General features: G+C 42.8%; 1 protein-coding gene across 2 annotated transcripts in view; it reads left to right on the plus strand.

Annotated features, from left to right (window-relative positions):
- The first annotated feature begins 6774 nt into the window (after nucleotides 1-6774).
- Nucleotides 6775-20511, plus strand: part of SIRT2 (sirtuin 2) — a 226239-nt gene continuing 212502 nt past the window's right edge. The window contains exon 1 of one of the 2 annotated variants that reach the window (XM_085624999.1): nucleotides 6775-6883. In XM_085624999.1, the coding sequence (XP_085481125.1) occupies nucleotides 6868-6883 (16 nt within the window). In that variant the 5' untranslated portion in view covers nucleotides 6775-6867. The remainder of the gene's footprint in view (nucleotides 6884-20511) is intronic. The other variant, XM_085625000.1, reaches the window with a different exon arrangement.

Below are 20511 nucleotides of genomic sequence, written 5' to 3' on the forward strand. Positions count from 1 at the left end.
ACTTGGTTCGGCGCAGTGAAAAAATGCTGTTTCCCTTGATATGTCACCCTGAGGCGCGCCGGGTAGAGCAATGCATAGTCAATTTGTGCCTTTCGCAGCTTGGCCTTGACCTCCAAAAATGTACGCCTCTCCTCTTGAACCATGGGCGTAAAGTCAGGATAGATGGAGAAGGAATTACCATCATATGCCAAAGTCTGTTTGCTTCTGGCAGCTCGCAAAGCTACATCGCGGTCTCTATAATTTAATAGCCTTGCAATGATCGTGCGCGGACTGCCCCCCGGCAGCAGCCGCGGGCCCAGAGTTCTATGGGCACGTTCTACAATGAACTGGCTAGAGAATGCGTCCGTGCCAACCGAGGACAATAGCAATTGTTCTATATTTTCCTCCATCTTCCCAACATTGGTGGATTCCGGAATTCCCAAGACGCGCATGTTGTTGCGCCGACTACGCGCTTCCAAATTTTCATTCTTTGCGGCGATTACCCTCAGCAGATTATCCATCCGGGCAAGCCGCATGGTATGGTTGGAGGTCACATCCTCCGCTTCTGATATGCGCCGTTCCGCTTCTGTAAGCCTCTCCTCGTGCCCTTCAATCTTGTGGACTATGGCATCCATTCTGGTCGATATGTGATCCACCTTTTCAACCACTGTAGCGAAACCTTGCCGGATCTCCTGTAGAATACTCTGGACATCTGTATCTGGCGCCGCAGCCCCGTCCTGAGCTCCGCCGCGTCCCTCATGGAGCGGACCTGCTTGTGGGGCCTGGGTCCCCCGTCTCGAAATGCAGTTTCGGCTGCCTGGCATCCGACTTCCCCATGCTGTCTCTGTAGTGGTGGTCTAGGCCTAGTGCCGACCAACTCCCACCTCCACAGCCTTTCTCCGTTGCACAGTAAGGCCTCCAGTCCCGGCCATGATCTTCGTTTTCCGGTCTTCCTAGTATCTCAGTCTCCCAGACCTCCTGGCATTCAGCCCTGGCTCTGCTCCTCTGCAGGACAATCGCCGATCAGCTCCTCGGATCTCCAATCCCCTTGTAGGCCCCTATGATGTCCTGATACTTTTTCAGTTCTGCCGCCACCGCAGCGCTATCACCGCCGGCAACAGCGCCAGATCACTCCCCCAGTCGGACCGCGCTCCTAATCCTGGGCGACTGATGCATGTAGTGCCCCCTCAATGGGTACAGAATCTGTTCTTTTTCGCTGTGGAGGTGGTGTTCCCTGTAGTGTATTTTATTCCAGCCTCATTGATGAAGGCAGCCCGTCATGGCCGGTAACTCCCACAGGCACGCAGCTCACTGTCTCCCTCTGCACCGTCCCAGGAGGCGCTCCCCGTCTCCGGGCTGCTCCCGGTTCGCAGATCCGCTCCGCACCTGTGATCGAGGATGCCGCGGGGGGGGAGAGGGGGGGGGGGTGGTCACTGCTTCACCTCGCACCCCCTTCAGTCGCCGCACCTCCACCACCTCCCCGCCGCGATCCCGCGATTAATCCTCCGCTACCCGGCTCTAACCTTCTCAGCGCCCAGGTATGCCAGCAACTCCTCACTCGCCGATGAATATAATTCCAGGATCGCAGCCAGGGTGCAATCCAGCGCAGATCGTCTCTGCCTCAGGGTCAGGCCGGCACTTCGGAAGCGTCCGGCGGGTAGGGCGCCCCCCGAGGCCTACCACCTCATGTGCAGCCACGGCCTCTGGCAAGCACAGTCGCCGACCTCCTTCCTGCGCGCGAACAGCCGGAGCGTCCCGGTCACTCCTCCCGGGCGTCCAACGTCAGTTCTCTCAGTGCAATCTTCTCCAAAATTTCAGCGAGGCTGCTTGACAGGTTCCCTCAGCTACCGGGAAGGTCTAAAGCTGCCGCCGCCGTATTCGAGCAGGATTAGTGAAGAATTAGTGTACCGGGCCACGGGAGCCTCACGGCAGTGCAGCCATTCCGTGTGCGCGCCACCTAGCGCCCTTTCACAACTGATTATCCGTTAGTCTGGGCGTCCGGCCCGATTCGATACATGGGCATATGGTTCAGCAGTAACCTGCAGGAACTATAGACAGCCAATTATGGCAGATTGGTGGCCTGGATCGAAGAAAGGGTAAAAAGATGAAAGTCTCTTCCACTCTCTCTGGCCGGCCGCATAGTGGTGGCCAAGATGATTATTCTGCCGAAACTCCTATACCTCTTTGTCAACATCCCTTTCCCACTCACAGTACATTTCTTTAATCGCCTCAGGTCATTTATGATTGAACGGGTGTGGGCTGGGGAACAGCCAAGTATATCCTGGGAGATCCCGACACTACCACAAGCGCAGGATGAAATGGCGGCCCCAGACTTTGTCCTCTACGCATATAGTGCACAGGCACAATTCTTACATTTCTGGGTGCACCCCACACCTTTTCAGCCACACGTTGAAACTGAAATAGATAGGGCTGTACCTCTCCCATTGTCCACCGCACTATTGCACCCATACAAGGGCCCCCGCGACGAACTTGACACAGTACAAGTTATGAGGTGGGCATGAGAGGGTCTTCGCAAAAGAGCAAACTTAGACATACTGTACGACCCGTCCATGCCACTCCAAAACAATCCGTTGATACCCCTGGCTCATCGAACACAGGGCACAGAACCGCGCGTCCACACATAACAAAGAAAGGTGGTGATCTTTAGCCTGAGGATACTTTGCTCACACTACAGCAAATGTGCGAACCCACACCGCCCTCAGCGCTAGATATGCTAATATACTAACAGATCCATGCATCCTGCAAGAGCAAATTCTCCACATTTCCGGACCCGCCGCCGACATTGCCAGCACTGCAAAACCTGTTGTCGGTGGAATCAGGGCGGAAACTCATATCTCGCATTTATAACATCACCCAGAAAGCATTTCCGATCACTGTCCCAACCTCTCACAGGGCCTGGGAGAAGGATCTGGGGGAAAGCCTCACGGATAAGCAGTGGGATCTCAGTTGTAGACAGTTAGAGCGATTGTCGCCCAATTACCGCCTCCGGCTCATCCACTTTAAGTATCTCCACCGCCTCTATCGCAAGCCCATGCAACTACATAAGATGGGGCTACGAGCGGATGACGGCTGTTCTTATATTTAGCATGGCAGTGTAGACCAATAGCAAACTTTTGGATCAACATACTACGCCACATAAAAGCTATTACTGGGCTGGACCTACCCTGCACGCCATTGGTATCCTTGTTGGGAATTATTGAGACAGTGCCACCTAAATTACACAAACTACCGGAAATGTTTTAATGGCCAAAAGACAGGTGGCTATACACGGGGGGCGGCCCTGCCTCCAACTATGAAGGAGTGGGTTACAAGTGTGACATACTGTAGGGCACAGTTAACAACCTATTGGGAACTTTGGCCGACCAGATCTCACCCTAGAGATATATGGGAACCCGACTTGGCTAAATTCTACGGCCTCAGGTGCCACGTGAAACAACAACGATTGTAATGTGTGTATATGGTGGGGTCGTTCTCAAGATTGTGATGTATAGTGATGCCCCTGTAATGTGTACCGATGTTTAGTACTCTCTGATGTAGTCGTGGACAAGCACTTTTTTGCTCCAGGAAATGTGATGGCGTGCTCAGATTGTTGTAAATGTAATAGTATTTCGAACAGAAAATTAGACTTGATAATACGTATTGCACTGCACTTTGTTATTGTTGTACACTTTACAAGAAATGCAAATAAAAATAATTTTTTTTAAAAAGAATATTAAGTTTAATTTACAAATAAATATGCCCAAATCAAATTTTTTATAGGGAAGGTTGGAACTTTTCGAAATGTAGTTTTAGCGCTGTGTCTTATTTTGCTTCTAGTGCATTTTCTTTTCGTTGGTACCTACTAGTGCTTCAGTTAAGACCAACAATCATCCATACTAGATTCTAGTTACTGTATGTACACTACTGCCACAAATCAAGATAAGGATACTAACTTAATTGCTGGCTTCCAATTTCAAATGAGTTCACATTTACAGAGGTTTCAAAACGTTCCATTTGTCTTTTTATGTACATGAACTTTTTTCAAACGTTGATGTTATTAAATTTTCTAAACAATTATGGACCTCCAGGAGTGCACAGACCACAGGCTAAAAACCACTGCTGTATAACATTCACTGGCTAGTCATCCGATTTGGCTGCTATGGCCAACAAAACAGTATTTCAAATATTTGTGACAATCGTCCTGGAACTGCTGAGTTATAAGTGCATTCACCTCACCCATCCACCAGATTTCGACATCTCCAAGTCATTTTTATAACATTTGCGGTAACACTACACTTCCATCTATTGCTATATTCGCTGCTGGAATATTTTGTGCAGATTTGTTGTACTGCATCAAAGATATTAAGAAAGCTGTTTTTATTAGACACTCTGGCCTAATGATACATGTGTTTGTGTGAATATATATTTTTAAATCACACATTACAGTAGTTTATTGCTGGCTATTAAGACCATTAACTTGCCATTATTGTTCAGCATTGCTAAAAGCCAGTGGAGTAAAGGAGAGTGGCGTTGAGTGTCATAGAGTAGAGTCTCGTGGAGTAGAATGTTGTGGGGTAAAGTGTCATGGAGTGGCTTAAAGTGGATTGTTGTGGATGGAGTAGAGTGGAAGGGAGTAGAATGGAAGGACGTAGAGTGGAGTGGCATAGAGTATTGTGGTGTTGCTTAGAGGTTGCTATATGTAGCAGAGTTTTGTAGAGTAGAGTGGCATGGAGCATTGTAGAGTGGACTAGTGTCATATAGAGTAAGAGTGGAGCAGAGTTTAATGGAGTAGAGTGGAGTAGCCTATAGTGAAGTGGCATAGAGTGCATTGTTTTTTAGTAGATTGGCATGGAGTGACGCAGCATAGATAACAACGGCAAAGTGTAGAGTGATGCAGCATCGATCTAGAATGGTGTAGAGTGGTACAGCAGAGATTAGAGTGATGCAGCATGGAGTGGTGCAGAGTGCAGTGGCACAGCATTGAGCAGAGTGGCCAGAGTAGAGTGGCACAGAGCAGAGTGGTGCAGCGTAGAGCAGAGTGGTGCACAGCAGAGTGGCGCTGCAAACAGAAGACTGGAGTGGCACACAGCAGAGTGGAGTTGGGCGCAGCAGAGTGGTGTGGCATAGAGTGCAGTGGTACAGAGTAGTGTACAGTGATGCAGTGTAGACTGGAGTGGCATAGAGTGCAGTGGCACAGAGTAGACTAGAGTGGCGAAGGGTGCTGTAGTGAAGTGGTGCAGAGTGGAGTAATGCAGATTGGAGTAGAGTCAGGTAAAGTGGAGTATGCAAGCTGTGGTAGCAAACTGCTATTTAACAACAATGCATAATCAATTGAAATCACCATTCATTTGCACATATAGATTAACTGATAAAAGTATACAGTGCACAAACGACAGGGTGGAAATGCTCTCACATAGTGTATAGATTTGTTTTGATCATATTAAAATATTTGTTTCTACCATACTTCAGAATATTCAAGAAATATGCTTCATTTGTGCTTTCATAATTCTGGGGTATTTTGAAATACCTGCAATTAATTTACAGACAATTAAATGTTGTTGTGTGCTAGAGAAAAAAATACATTGTACAGCCTTCCTCCAGCACACTGCCCAGGAGCCAGCATGATGTTCACATAAACCCTCACACTTTGAAGTCAGAGAAAGAAATGCAAACACCAAACTCCTCTGTCTTGGACCTCTATCTTTGATTGGACAGCAAATGTGACAAGATAAGAGCAAGATTTAAAGGGCTGTTAACAGAAACGCAGCACTCGGAAGGATACAGTAAATAAAATAACAGCCAAGGAAGGGACGAACTCAAGCTGTACAGCCTAAAAGAAATAAAGCCAGCAAGCAAATGTGAGTTACTAAATACAAAGTCAATGGTAAGCAACGGGCAGAATGGATTCCCAGGGAAGCTTTACGAATGTCCTCAAGATGTTGTTAGCAAACCAGACAGCCGTGGATTCTGATAGGCTCGACACTGTCCCTCTTCATACTGGTGAGCTGCACAAACATATCGCACCCAATGCCATCTCCACAGCGTCTCATGAAATCACAATTTCATTTAGTGACATCGCAGACACTGTGACCAATAACAGGTTTTAACATTACACGTATTGACACGTGTTGTAAAAAATGAAGATGGACAGGTTAAACGCTGGAAATACCAGAGTGTACGTGCCAAGAAACACAACACTCAATTTGTCAGACTCGTAACTTCGTACCTGCTTCTTACACTGAAAAGGAGATATGTGGCCAAGAGGATTTCAACAGACGTAACCAGGCGTTAAATGCAGCGCGTAGGTCACTTTCTAATCATAGTTGTATATAATCCCAGTATTTTTGTCCCATTGCTTGGGTGCTGTTATGTAAGGAGCAACGTCAACATACATCCACTCCGAAGGAGCTGTAAAATGCAAATGTGCCACAACCGGAAGAAAGTAAAGATGGACCACCTGACGTTGCTCCTGTTCCCTTGGTTGCCTCTGACCTTCGCGGCCATATTGAAGCGGTCTAAGTTGCCATTGGTTACGGTAGAACGTTTATGAGCGATCCGTCAGTGATTGCTTGTCTGGTGGAATAACCCAACGATTCGGCCGATATATGAAAGTGTTAGAAGTTACGTCGGAATACTGAAAGCAGATAACTTGTAATGAATAGAGCATTGTATTGTTTTATTAAGGCCCATTTTTGGTCGTGCGGAGGAAACTTTCGCACTGTTCTCTTTTCTATGCTTCAACAAACTATATAAAAATGTATAATGCTTTCCTTCCCTCACTTTGTTTCCTTCTGTGTGACGTTTCCGTCCTGAAACGACGTCACACCGGAAGCGGCTGATTGGAGGTACTCTCGGTGATTGAGAGGCTGTAAACCCCAGACAGAGCCCATGGACCAACAGGGAGGTAAATCCGGGAAGGGAATTACTACGGAGAGTTTACACCACCAGTGGAGTTCCAGTCCTCCCTTCATCTACATCCGTCCTCCATACCCCGCAATAAGCGTGGTCCACTAAATCATCTCTACTTCTCTTCTACTATTGCTCAGCAATCCTTCCCCCTTCATCCCCACCTTGTGCTCTAGACTTCGTACACACCCCATCATACTTCGTCATCTTCCTTTCCTGTCGTAACCACCTTCCCATCAATCGTGTTTATCATCATCCCTGGCTGCTCCCCAGATTTCGTCACTGCTTGCCCAGCCCATAGTCATAATCTGGTATCATTATTGCCCATTCTCCGAAATCCCACTCTTTTCACTGACTGATGCCATCCATTATTACCCTTGCTCCTCCAACTTCTCTGACTTTCTATAATTTAAGGATTTATCGGCGAATCTACATTCTTCATTATTAATTCTTTGACATTTCTGTCGCCACGAGGCTATTTTATTTGTTTGATAATCACTTGAAAAATTTCCATTCATGAAAATAAAAACGTCGTTCAATGTATCTACTTAAAGTAAAACATGTTCACCATCGCAATATTTACATTTGCAATGAGCTATTACTGTTGCCACTCAATAAGAGTAAACATGTTGCCATCGTGTCCAAAATTGATATTTAACAAATGATTGTCCTAGAAATTAATATTTAAAATTTGTTGTACCTTTACATAACCTTTTGCGACCATATGAACTTCGAATTTGTGGTCTTCATGTAATATCTTTCGAATATTTGCATTCAGTGGAATATATAGGGCACCCAGCTGCAACATTTTCCATACCCTTTTGTTTACATGAAGTGCTAAGCAAATATCCCCACTTTACAGCCATTCAGCCGCCTTCCACCTTAGCTTTTAATAGTTTGACAAAGTCAAGAATTTGCATTGAATAGTATCACCACTTCCTGCAGCTGTCCATATAATTCCTACATTTTTTAATGTTACTATTTTTAACTACTGTGCCTCGCTGTTGCAGCCTCTCAAAATTAGTATTAGTTTGTTTCTGGTGGAGCTGCCAGTGCCGTTCAAAATAACTGGCAGTGCAATTGCACTGGTTTAAAAAAATAAAACAACGTTGCAACCCATATTAAATTGAAACAACTTCAACAATAGGCCATTTGTCACAGTGAGGCAGCGTTACCACATGCTGGGCATAAGAAAGTTCTAATATATATAAAGAAAATCGGAATAGAGGGACCAATGTCTTGTTTATTTAAGCACAAGAAACAGTGAATTATCTTGGCAATCTATTTTTTCTTTTATCACTAATTCAATGATTATTTTTCAGACGCGGATATCTCTTGGTGAACATCAGAGTACTTTACACATAATATATCCAAAACGATCACAAAAAAATTCATTACACAACGGCCCATATATACAACTTCACACAACATATATTCATCTTGCTGGGGTCGCGTAACTAGTCAACACGGGAAACCTCACCCGGCCCGGACACGGAAAGGATTGACAGATTGATAGCTCTTTCTCGATTCTGTGGGTGGTGGTGCATGGCCGTTCTAAGTTGGTGGAGTGATTTGTCTGGTTAATTCCGATAAAGAACGAGACTCCTCCATGCTAACTAGTTACGCGACCCCCAGCAAGATGTATATGTTGTATGAAGTTGTATATAAGGGTCGTTGTGTAATGAATTTTTTTGTGATTGTTTTGGATATATTATGTGTAAAGTACTCTGATGTTCACCAAGAGATATCCGCGTCTGAAAAATAATCATAGAATTTTTGATAAAAGAAAAAATAGATTGCCAAGATAATTCACTGTTTCTTGTGCTTAAATAAACAAGAGATTGATCCCTCTATTCCGATTTTCTTTATATATATATATTAGATGTGTCTATGCCCAGGTATGAGAGGGTCATTTGGGTATGCCCCATAGTGTTCTATTGATAGGGCATAAGAAAGTGTCAGCGATTTTAACATAGATTATTTTTATTTTAAGTAAATATTGGTACTTGTTATAGTGTGAACCTTGTCAAATAGATGCCTACCAGAGCTCTTTAATAAGTTGTACAGCTATTTGCACATGTCAAACAGGTTTGTTGCCCAGGTTTGAAATCCCATCTTTCAAGAGCACCTGAGTCTATCTGCGATGAGCAGCGAAGCACTTTCTTAATTCATGACCTACTGCTATCAGGCTGTAAATATTTCGAAATTCTTTTCCCTCATACAATGCAAAACAAAAATTGAAGAGATCAATTCTAAATGAGAACCCAGAAAAACTAATTGTGGACCTTCCCTCATGGTCGGATTCGGACAATGCAGAGTTGACCTACTTTTCTATGCTACAAACACTACACAGTAGCTTTCACCTGTGTCTTACCTACTTCAAGTCACATCTCTCAGTGCAATCCTTAGATATATGGTAATGACCGCAATAAATAAACACCCATGGAAGATGAACCACACAATTAGCTTTTATGACAGTAGCACATTCATGATTGAGGCAGCAGCAGCCCGGTGAGATTCAGCATATTTTTTCACATCGTGAACTCATTCAAGACTGACATGAAACAGAATTGAAATCCATACAATATAAACAGACAAACCTGGGGTAAACCGAGATAATCTTCTATCCCTCTTAAAATATGAACATCATCCAAAGAGGGTCTATAGCTGTCTGGTTAGACCTTAACTCACCCGAAATTGTTGGAGCATAATGTTACCTTCAAGCCTTCTATGACACATGTCTCATATTTCAACAACAACGTTTACAGGCTATCCATTCCTGACAGAAGGATTCCTTAACGTTGATCTGATCTGTGTACAGTCAGCATCTACACATTCTCTGGAGGTCGAAAACATGCTTTAGAATGTAAGTTGTTATATACTAAGCATATACTACCAGAATCTGGTTTCCTGTGAAGTTCCTCCATATTTTTCACATTAACTAAACATGTTTCGTATCTACAAGCGTTCCTTAACAGAGGTAGTTCTGTTACATCGATCGCAGTTCAAAATGTATGGGATTTATACCCAAAGCAATAGTGAATATTAAAAAACATTGTGTACTGCTACAAACTGATCCACTATCGAATGAAGGATAATTTCCTACGTCTTAATGTTGTTAAGATCTTAATTGATGTGAGGACAATACAGTCCTATTTCCAGGGGCTCAGGAATTGGCTGCAAGCCCATTCGTATCACAGAACGTAATGAACATGGGAGTTTGGTTTACTTAGAGTCTTTTGTTCGTGGATTAGGTCTCAGCTGTGACAAAATACAGAATCTTTCAGTTTGACTACGTTTAGAAGTCTTGCGCCTTCTCCAGACTTTAAATCATATTGATCTTATCACAGATCTAATTCTTTCTCACACTGTGGTAACAAAGGGAAACCAAATAAAGCGATCATGAAGATCCAGAGGATCTAAAGTCACGCAGTGAGGATGTATCTAAGGAAATTGGCCCATGTTACCTTTTCCCAGAAAGGGCTCGTCTGGCTTGTCTTAGAACAAATAATTAAATTCAAGATTCTATGCATTATCTGCAGGGCCTGTGGGCAAACACCCAGAATATTGACAAAAACCAACCCTTTTCTTTCTTGAATGTTTATTTAGATTGGGCACCTCTATTTGATTGTCCAACTAAAGGGTGATCACAAACATATAAGAAAAAGCCTCAAAGTGCTGGTTCCAGGACTTTACAGCTGTTTCAGCACAGCTATGAGTAACGCACCCTGTCTACTAGCTATCAAGAGAGCACTGAAGATGCAAAGCTGAAGATTTAAGCAGAGTGTCTTCTCCCTTGTCTCCATCGGGAACATCCCCACATCAAAAAAGAACTGTGCCATCTCAACATCAAACAGGTTTCCACACACCTTTGAAATCCTAACCAGGCATGGTAATGTTTGAGGCACTGACCTGATCTGCCACCACTACTGGATATCATGTTCCTGATCCAGATTACGTGACTTTGACTGCTTTCACTGTTCCTAAGGTTCAACCCAATGGTTTACTAAAACTATAAATACATCTTCCCTTCCAATATACACTCCAATTATGTGCACCACTACATTTACTATTTGTCACTTGCCCCTTTTCCATGTATCCATCCATGATCTGTTTCTGCACCATCTGTTCTTCCACCCTGGGTCATTCCACACTGTGCGTCTCCTCTCCTGCGCCATCTGTCCTCCGCCATTTGTGTATTCACCAGTTCCAGCTTTCTTTATACAGTTTTCTTAAGAGTATCCGTACTTGTTCAACAACCTCCTCTACTTTCAAGCACTCTTTTTACACTACTTACCAGACAAATGATACAGACGCGTTTGCATTAACATATCTACGGTGTTTTGTCTGTTATTTCAAGAAAGCAGGGGTTTTGGTGGGTTTGTATTTGCTGTCCATACCATTTAAGGCAAGATAGGCACATTTTAGGTTTTTCAGCATTTGCCTTTTTTTTAATATATTTTTTTATTTTGTATAGCAGCAGATAAATAGTTAGCCAAGCATTACAGATCAGACAAATTATAAAAATAAAGAATAAACAAACCTGAGCATCACTTTAACCCCTTCGCTGCTGCGGACATTCCGCTGCAGCGCTGGGGGGGGCAGGGGGGCAGCGCGGTGGGCCTGTGCTCATGACGGAGCCGCTCCGTCATGAGCCACAGTTGAGCTGTGCTCATGACGGAACGGTTCCGTCATGACTCCGCCCATTTGCGTTGTCCCCCCGCACAGGCGGGGAAACAGCGCCGCGCAGGCGGAGCGGCCGCCAACGGGAGTGTCATGACGGAACCGTTCCGTCATGAGCACACGCCAACCGTGGCTCATGACGGAACGGTTCCGTCATGAGCAGGGAAGGGGTTAACAGCGTTGACATGGGTAAACAGATTAGACTTTTAGCATTGAATCCAATTATAAATAGGGGCCCAAATTTTTAAACCAAAAGCTTTCTTTTTCTTCCCCTTTAGACAATACACAGCTTTCTCTAGCTGATAAATGTTTAACAATTTAGATTGCCACTGAGAAAATGAAGGAGGATCAGCATCAAGCCAATGAGAGGTTATACAATATCTAAAAATAGACATAGATATAAATTAAAAACCTTCTTCAGCACCTGTCTGCAGCCTATCAGGATTTGATTGGATACCAAGTATTACGAGTTTGGCAGAAAGTATTACTGGTGGGTTCATCATGTTATTTAAAAACTTTTGAATTTCAGAAATAAATTGGGTTAGATTAGGACAAAGAAAAAACATGCGAATAGAATTTGCACCAAGAAATCCACAACGGCTGCATTTGTCACCTCTATTGGCTTTCCACTTCAATAATTTAGCAGGGGTATAGTATAGGTCGAATATGCTCATAAAGAATTGGCTTTTTAAAGATCCATTACACAAGACTTGATCGGACAATGCCAATGCATCAGATACATTAATACTCTCTATACCCAAATCCCTTTGCCATTTTATGTTAAATAGTTCAAGATTGTCTTCTAGTCGGTTTATCATTGTCTGATAGATCACCCCGATTCTATTTTGTTTCCAGCAGCATTCCAATACATCAATTTTCTTAATTTTATTAGTGTTTAATAAATTTTTTGTATTTAGAAAACTGCGTACTTGCAGATATTTAAAAAAATCGGCTTTGGGCAAATTATACTGTTGTTGTAAGTACGTGAATGTTGCGAATTGTTCTTCCTGATAAAGATCCCCTAACCGGGATATGTTAGAACTTTGCCAGCACTGCACAATATAATCTGTGAATATTGTTGGCAACATCGGATTATCAAATAGTGGTGTGTAGTAGCTAAAATTGCTATTCAAACAAAATCTTATCTTAAATTGTTTCCATATCTGGAAAGCCGTTAGCATGACTTTAAATCTTGTTTTTTTGTAATAGCTTGGTTCGGTAAAGCGAACTAGACATTGTCATGCTTGAGTACCAAGGATCATTACATAAATTGATGGATATGTGGGCTCATCTATAGTTATCCCTTGAAAGATTAGAACACTCATGAGCCTAAGCGATACCGCCAGATAGTATAGACAGAAATTCGGCATTCCCCAACCTCCTCTAAGCATAGGTAGGGTACACCAGTTGAGAGACCTCCTAGCTCTTTTGTATCCCCATAAGAATCTTGAGATTATTCTATCTAGTTTTATAAAAAAAGCTAGAGTGGATCAATAAAGGTATAGTCCGAAAAAAATAAAGAAATTTAGGAAAAAAAAGCATCTTGACAGCATTAGTACGGCCATAAAGAGAGAGATGTAAATTGTTTAACCTTTCAAGAGACCTATTAGTGGAAGCAAGTAATGGATCAAGATTAAGCCCTAGAATATCTTCTACCTTAGTGGACAGTTTCACACCTAGGTAAAGAGCCGCAGTTGATAGTGTCAAACCGGCTGGTGAACCGGCAGCAGAGTGGATTATCTGTGTTTTTGCAATGTTTAATTTGTAACCGGAGTATAGGCCAAATTCACAAGCTAATTCTATGATCTTAGGGAATGCCAAACTGATATCCGATGTGACGATCGCAACATCGTCAGCGTAGGCTAAGATTTTATATCCTATTTGATGGATTATTACCAGGGGGATGCTATCCTCATTTGTGAGTTTTTGCAGGTATGGTTCTATGTAAAGCGCAAATAACAAGGGGGAACAGGTGCACCCTTGCCTGGTCCCCCTTGTTATTGAAAGTGTGGTAGAAGTATCGGTAGCTATTCGGATTACGGCTTTGGGTTCGTTATATAAAGCATTCAAGGCTGTTATAAATTCCATGGGGAAGCACTTCCAAGCCAGAACACGCCAAAGGAACCCCCAGTCGACCCTATCAAATGCCTTCTCGGCATCCAGTAGGGCCACTCCGACTGGGGATCCCGAGGCCTGCGCCCAATCCAAGAGGGCAATAATTCTTCTTATGTGATCCGTTGTGTCTCTCTTTTTTATAAAGCCGTGTTGAAATTTAGCTACTAAATTAGGCATTAGATCGTTTAGCCTATTTGCTAAAATTTTAGAAAAGATCTTGCTGTCCGAAGTTATTAAAGAAATTGGTCTATATGACCGTAGATCCATAGAATCTTTTCTTTTTTTTTAAATACAACTATAGTTGCTAATGACCATGAGGGAGGAGACCGGCCATGAAATGCTTCTTTTTTAGCAACTCTGGTTTCAGAACATTACGGAACATACGGTAAAATTCCAAGGGGATATTGTCCGGACCCATTGCTTTACCAGGAGCTAGTCCAAGAATAGCCCCTTCTATCTCTTCCTAGGTGATTGGGACGGATAGCACTACTCTTTGATCTTCAGTAAGAGAAGAGGAACAATCTAAGTTTGAAAAATAACTGGACGCATCGCTCCTTACACTAGTACCATCATTCGATTTATTATAGAGAGATTGATAAAAATCCCGGAATGCCTTCAATATACCAGACCTAGACTCTTGACCTACACCATCTTGATCAGTAATTTTAATTATTTCAGTGATAGCTGCTTTCTGCCTCAATCTTTGCGCTAGTATTCTGCCCATCTGCCCACTTAATTCATAGCATTCTTTTTTAAATAATTTGTACTTCACTGCTACCTGCTCAGCCAGGAGTGAATAGACGGCTGACTGCTCAGAGGACAGAGCTTTTTGAGCTTCCTGTACACCAGAACCGAATCTGATACAAGAGGCTAGCTTTAATTCCGCCTGAATTACTTTGTCCAAGGCGGCCTTAAATTCAGCTTGGTTTTTTTTTAAAACGGTATTTCGAATAGCTCAGGGTCTCACCTCTTATAATCGATTTAAAAGTGTCCCAAACTGTCTGGATCGAAGCCGTATTATTATTGTTCAGAAAGAATTCCTTTATAGTCATATCCATATGAGCTAGATAGTCCTGATCTAACAGTAGATTTCTTTGAAATGACCATTGCCTTTTTTGAAAATAATCCTGAGGAGAAAGTAATAATTCTAGTACAATAGGGTTATGATCGGAGACGATTTGTGGTAGAACATCCATACTTATATTTTCAGTAAACTTTGCAGAAATAAAAAAATAATCAAAACCAACAAATTTTTGGTGTGGAGCTGAAAAATAAGTAAAGCCTGGCTCCGTGGGTCTTAACTTGTTCCAGCAGCATTTGCCTTTAATGTACTTTTAGACTTGACACCAGAGAAGCACAGTATACATACAACAATGGAGTCAAATTCTATTCGTTTTTTTTAAATGGTGAAAAACAAGTACGTTTTTATCTTAAAAGAATTTTCCATTCCTAAATTCTGTTAGAGACCTGCAGCAGTTAAACAATACAATCTGTCTTTGATCACATCGTTTTCTCTGCCTGTTTCCTGCTTGACTACTGGGACACTTCAGATCCCTCCTAAAATGTTGCTACTGGCCTGGACCTATGTTGTCCTTGGAACTTGTAGGGCATGCTGAACCTCCTGGCATGGTTCACAGAGAACTACATGCTCAGGAAATTCCCTGTTCCAGCATATTATCTCTATGTGCTGGCAATTAATCCTTCTCATGTACATCCATCAAATTGCAGAATAGCTCACTTTTGGAAACTGGAGTCAGGCCACCAGTCCAGTGCATTGGTACACCGACGTTTCCATGTAACCCACTCACATTTGTGATCATTCCATTGTTCTACACCTAACTTACCATTTTGTCATCTCTCACCCCACCTTCGTCTCCCATTTCTACAGTTCATCCATCCTCTTCTCCCCACCCTACTACACCAATTCTGCTGATGTAACAAAAAGCCTTGCCCTGAGCGTAAGTCTCCCATGATTTTTATTCTTCAAAAGCAGAGAATGGTTGGATCGCATACAGCAACTTTGATTGCCCTAACGCGGCTATCATTCCATTGTTTTGAAAGAGAAAATCTAGAGGATGAGCAACCAAAGTGTTTGCAACCCTTCCACCCAACTCTACCTCTTCAAAGAACCAGGTTGTGCCTCTCTGTTCAAGGGACTCAAAAACAGATCAGAAAAAACAAGAGTGTGGACAGGTTAGCCCATAATCTTCTAAGTTTGTGCCATATTTCACTTCTTCTTTCTAAACCCCCTTACTGTGCATAGCAACAGAGTTTGGGGCTGGGATTTAGTTATACAGCCTGGTTTCTGCAACCATGAAGATGAATTGCAGGTCATGCCGAGACTTCATTGCCTTGATTGGAATTCACTAGGTAAATTGTTTAGCTGCTTGAAAACATACACTTTGGATGCCAAGAAATGTCTTAAATGGAAGCCTTGCAAAACTAGGTCACTGTATTTGGTCCTCACATGGATTTTTTTTGTCCCAGAAAGGCCTTCTGCCCTGGGCCAGTGTTAAAAAAAACCCTCACCTCCATAAAAACCTGGGTTTAAACCAAGATAATTCTTTTTAATTTCTGGCCCATTTTATTGTATTGTGCCAGTGGTTGGCTCCATCTGACACTTTTTTTTAGCAGGTTTTTTAAAACCCTGGACGGTATAATGCCGTTCATGTATTTGTCATGTGCTGTCTGTTCTATGCCATATACCATTGGTGGTATTCACGGTCTCCCTAAGTATGCTCTTGCTAAATTATACAGGGTTCAAAAGGTGGAACCAATGCTTGAGGCCAAGAAAATGACTCAATAATATTTTTCTTTTCCATCAGAAGACCAATTCAAAGACTTTAGTTGAAAATCTGCTGAACCATACACTGGGGCTTTTTCAGTAAAGGACCTTCATTCTTCTATTATGGATTCTAGCACTATTTTCCATCCTCTTCATTTTGTTCTTTCAATGTTTTCCATCTTAAAGTTGTTAAAGTTACGAGAGCCAAGAAGTCTTGTGCCACTGACTGTTCCTTCTCTTTTTTAGACTCAAGTATGTGGAATGCCCTCCATCTTTCAATTTAAAGAATCCAACATACACTGTTGTTTAGGAGAAAATTATAAACACTTTTGTTCATCATCTCTACTTGATGATTTTTTTTCAAACTGTCTCTAAAGTCTGTATTGTGCAAAAATACCCTTTTTGTGAGCCTCATGTTTTACACAACAACTTCTCTCCTGCCTGGCCAATGGTAAACTGCACAGGGACAATGGTACACTGATTACATTCTTGAGGTGTCGTTACGACCATAATAAAGGGAGACTTCCATTAGTTCTCTTGAAGAAGAATTGAATGTATGTCTTAAGCCCAAAGATGCACATATGGCGTAACCAAAATCCTCCCTTTATGCTAGGCATTTTTTCAAAAACAAACCCCCACTTTAAAGGTTTATCTTTGAAACCTGTAAAAAAAAAAAAAAACTTTATATATATTTTCGCTCCAAAGTTTACCCGTAGCACAGAGATGCACTCTAACACCAGCATGAGGCCTCAAGCCTTTATTGGTATGGATAGCGTCGCGCCCACCGATTACAATAAGCAGTTCTTCCGTCAGACTCTGCCTGATGCGTTTCGAAGGCCAATCCTGAGTGTACGTAACCTTTCCTGTCAGAAGCCTTTGAGAAAGAAGGATTGGCCTTCGAAACGCGTCAGGCGGAGTCTGACGAAAGAACTGCTTATTGTAATCGGTGGGTGCGACGCTATCCATACCAATAAAGGCTTGAGGCCTCATGCTGGTGTTAGAGTGCATCTCTTTGCTGCGGGCAAACTTTGGAGCGAAAATAAACTGGCGGCAGCCCTGCTGCCGAGTATGCACCAACCCCGTGAACCTAGGGGGCCACCAACTCGGTATCTACCAAGCCGCTTATGTGGAACACTAGCTTATGGATTTAGGACAGCTTCCCGCCTGCTGAGGCCCATACAGGCCTTGGAACATTTTCGTAGCAGTAATGAGTACAGCCATCCATGGCACCGGGAACTACAGTTCACATAATGCCCCACAGACTCATTAGAGCAACCCATTTGGGGGCGTGGTAAGCAGCATTTAAGTGGAACTCGGACCGGAGTGTACGTAACCATTCCTGTCAGAAGCCTTTGAGAAAGAAGGATTGGCCTTCGAAACGCGTCATGCGGAGTCTGACGGAAGAACTGCTTATTGTAATCGGTGGACGCGACGCTATCCGCACCAATAAAGGCTTGAGGCCTCATGCTGGTGTTAGAGTGCATCTCTTTGCTACGGGCAAACTTTGGAGCGGAAAAAAAATAATATATATATATATATATATATATATATATATGTGTGTTGATCACCAGTCATTCTGTTATGGCATGACGGGCTGGTTGGCATTGAGCATTTTCACTGAAAGTATTTCTGTCATATCAGTGGAAGCTTTTTGTGCAAAAATGCAACTCCAACGAAGAGGAAAAGCTTACATATGGTGGGTTGTTGGCTACAGCAATGGCACAGACAGGGCATAGGTTGCCCCAGCATATTGTCCACCTTCCCTCTAGGTTGTAAATGAGTCCTTTTTTTTGGATGGGTTGCACAATTTGGCTTGACCGTGTTCAGGAATGCCTTGTTCTTAGACCTCTGACATTGTGGTAGCTCCTTAATCCATTGATATCTTTACTTGAAAATCTTCCCTTGAAGGATATGTAGGCTTGGTCCTACATATCCATCCCTCGAGGAGAACCACTTTCTATGCCGACTCTCTACTTGTACGTGGCTGCGCCTTTGTTCGTGCTGTGTAGGACTCATACTCTATGTGGAAGCGCCATGCAGCGTTGCTGCTTTGGCTGTATTCTTAAATTGCAAGTCATTTAGGAGGTTCTTACTACTTCCTATGTGTGAGCACGTTTCCTATTTCGCTTAACTCCATAATTGACAAGTGCGCTGGAATAAAAATCTCTAGATTGCCAGCTACTCTGCATTATGTTAGGAAAGTCACCCACTAGCAAGGCATCTTAGGGTTTCTCTTGAAACTCCCACCCCTTATCCTCCTACAATCAGTTATTCTGGCCTGTCCAATGTGAACAGTGTTGTTTCACAATTACTGAAACCAATCTATACAATTAGGGGCTACAACCCTCATAACAACTGACTTTATCAAAAACTGCCCTTGAGGGCTACATTCTACTCACTGAAGAGTAATTTCTTACCTATGCATTGGAAAACCCACCTCTAGCAACTTTGTTAACCAATCCCTGTCTATTGGAAGCGAAGATTTGGAAGTCTGTAACACAGCGCCAGTGCTCTGGCTCTGCTTGAATGCTTGTTTCTATACCTACTGCACATGAAATAACAGCATGACATAAAACATATATGCAGACAAGGAGAAAGTAATAACTCATACGTTCCAAGGTAGAGAGGACCCCAAGTGTGCCTTATTTGCAAAACCTATTTAAGGTGATTTTATCACATATGGTTTCAAACCCCCTCTGCTTTCTTCTGTTTAAATATATATGTAACTAATAAACATAAAAACAGGATGGCACAAAGCGTTTGTAGATAGTAAAATGCCATTTATTACTATTGAGAGACTGGAGGGGCCACAGGACCCACTTGCGGCTATGGCCTGCATAAGTCAAAGCTTATTCCCACATTCTAGAATTATAAATAGCATATTACACCCAGCACATTTGCATACATGCTATATATCCAATATTTTGCAGGGTGAATTGTCAATAGCACATATTATTCAGCTAGGTAATGCCTCCTGAAATTGGTGCCTTTGGCGATTTATGCTTGTGTGCATTCTTCAAGGTCCCCTTGACTTGTAACATTGTTTGATGCATACCCTGAGGAGGGTGATTGTCCAATCAGCTTGATATGAATGGGAGGGGTAGGTAATGCTCTGCTGATCTGCCATATTGGTTTTCTGTTTACACCCAGGTGACCTCCGATTTCAGCATACATTACTGGCATTGCTTGCAGATTACTGTTAGTCCGAGCATGAATTATTTATAAAGACCAGAGGTTTGGTATCATTTTATACTGTCCAGCTTTCAATTTGGGATTCTGGCTTTATAAGGCAAAGAGTGGTAGAGGTCAAACAGCTGCAGATACCAACACAAGTTCAAAAAGAGTGCTGTATCTGCACATTCCCTTATCTGCCCTAGTGCACCCTGTATCTGTTAAAATACAATAGGGCACTGAGAAGTTTAGTCTGTACATCATACGTTAGAAGAATATCCCTTTGGCCGCAGCTAGTTACCCTGACTTGAATAATACAACAGTCTGCCTAGACCTAACTATGCCCTGGATATCCCAAGGCGGGGGTGTGAAAGTAGAATAGAGCTCCACATGTTGAATACAAATCACCATGCTATGTGGCACATCTTACTTGAATTGTGAATTGCAGAATGACTGACACCTAGGGGAAAAAGTGTGGCAGACATAAGTGTTATTTTTAATAAAAACAACAGATTATTATTAGAACTGTTATGTGGAAGATTGAGGGCTGGCCAGCCAGCCAAAGGGAGAGGGTGTAATGAGTGATATTTAATTTGTATATGGTTTTGAGGCCCCTTGAGAACAATGCGGAGAATCAGAGGCAGGGATTGTGGCAAAGTAGAGTTTTACCAGGGGGGAGTCAGATTTAATATACCAATAATCAGTGGAGTTCTCTCCTCCCAAACTGGCTTTTCACAAGCCTTCACTCTGACACTTTGAGTCCCACTGTTTGATGCATATGGCTGGTGCTGGCTGCTTGAATTGTCTCTCTGCCTATCACATCTTATTCACAATCTTCACTTGACTTCTTATCTTTTCATGGTATTTACTGG

The sequence above is a fragment of the Triturus cristatus genome, chromosome 9, assembly GCF_964204655.1.
Source record: "Triturus cristatus chromosome 9, aTriCri1.1, whole genome shotgun sequence".
Lineage (NCBI taxonomy): Eukaryota > Metazoa > Chordata > Amphibia > Caudata > Salamandridae > Triturus > Triturus cristatus.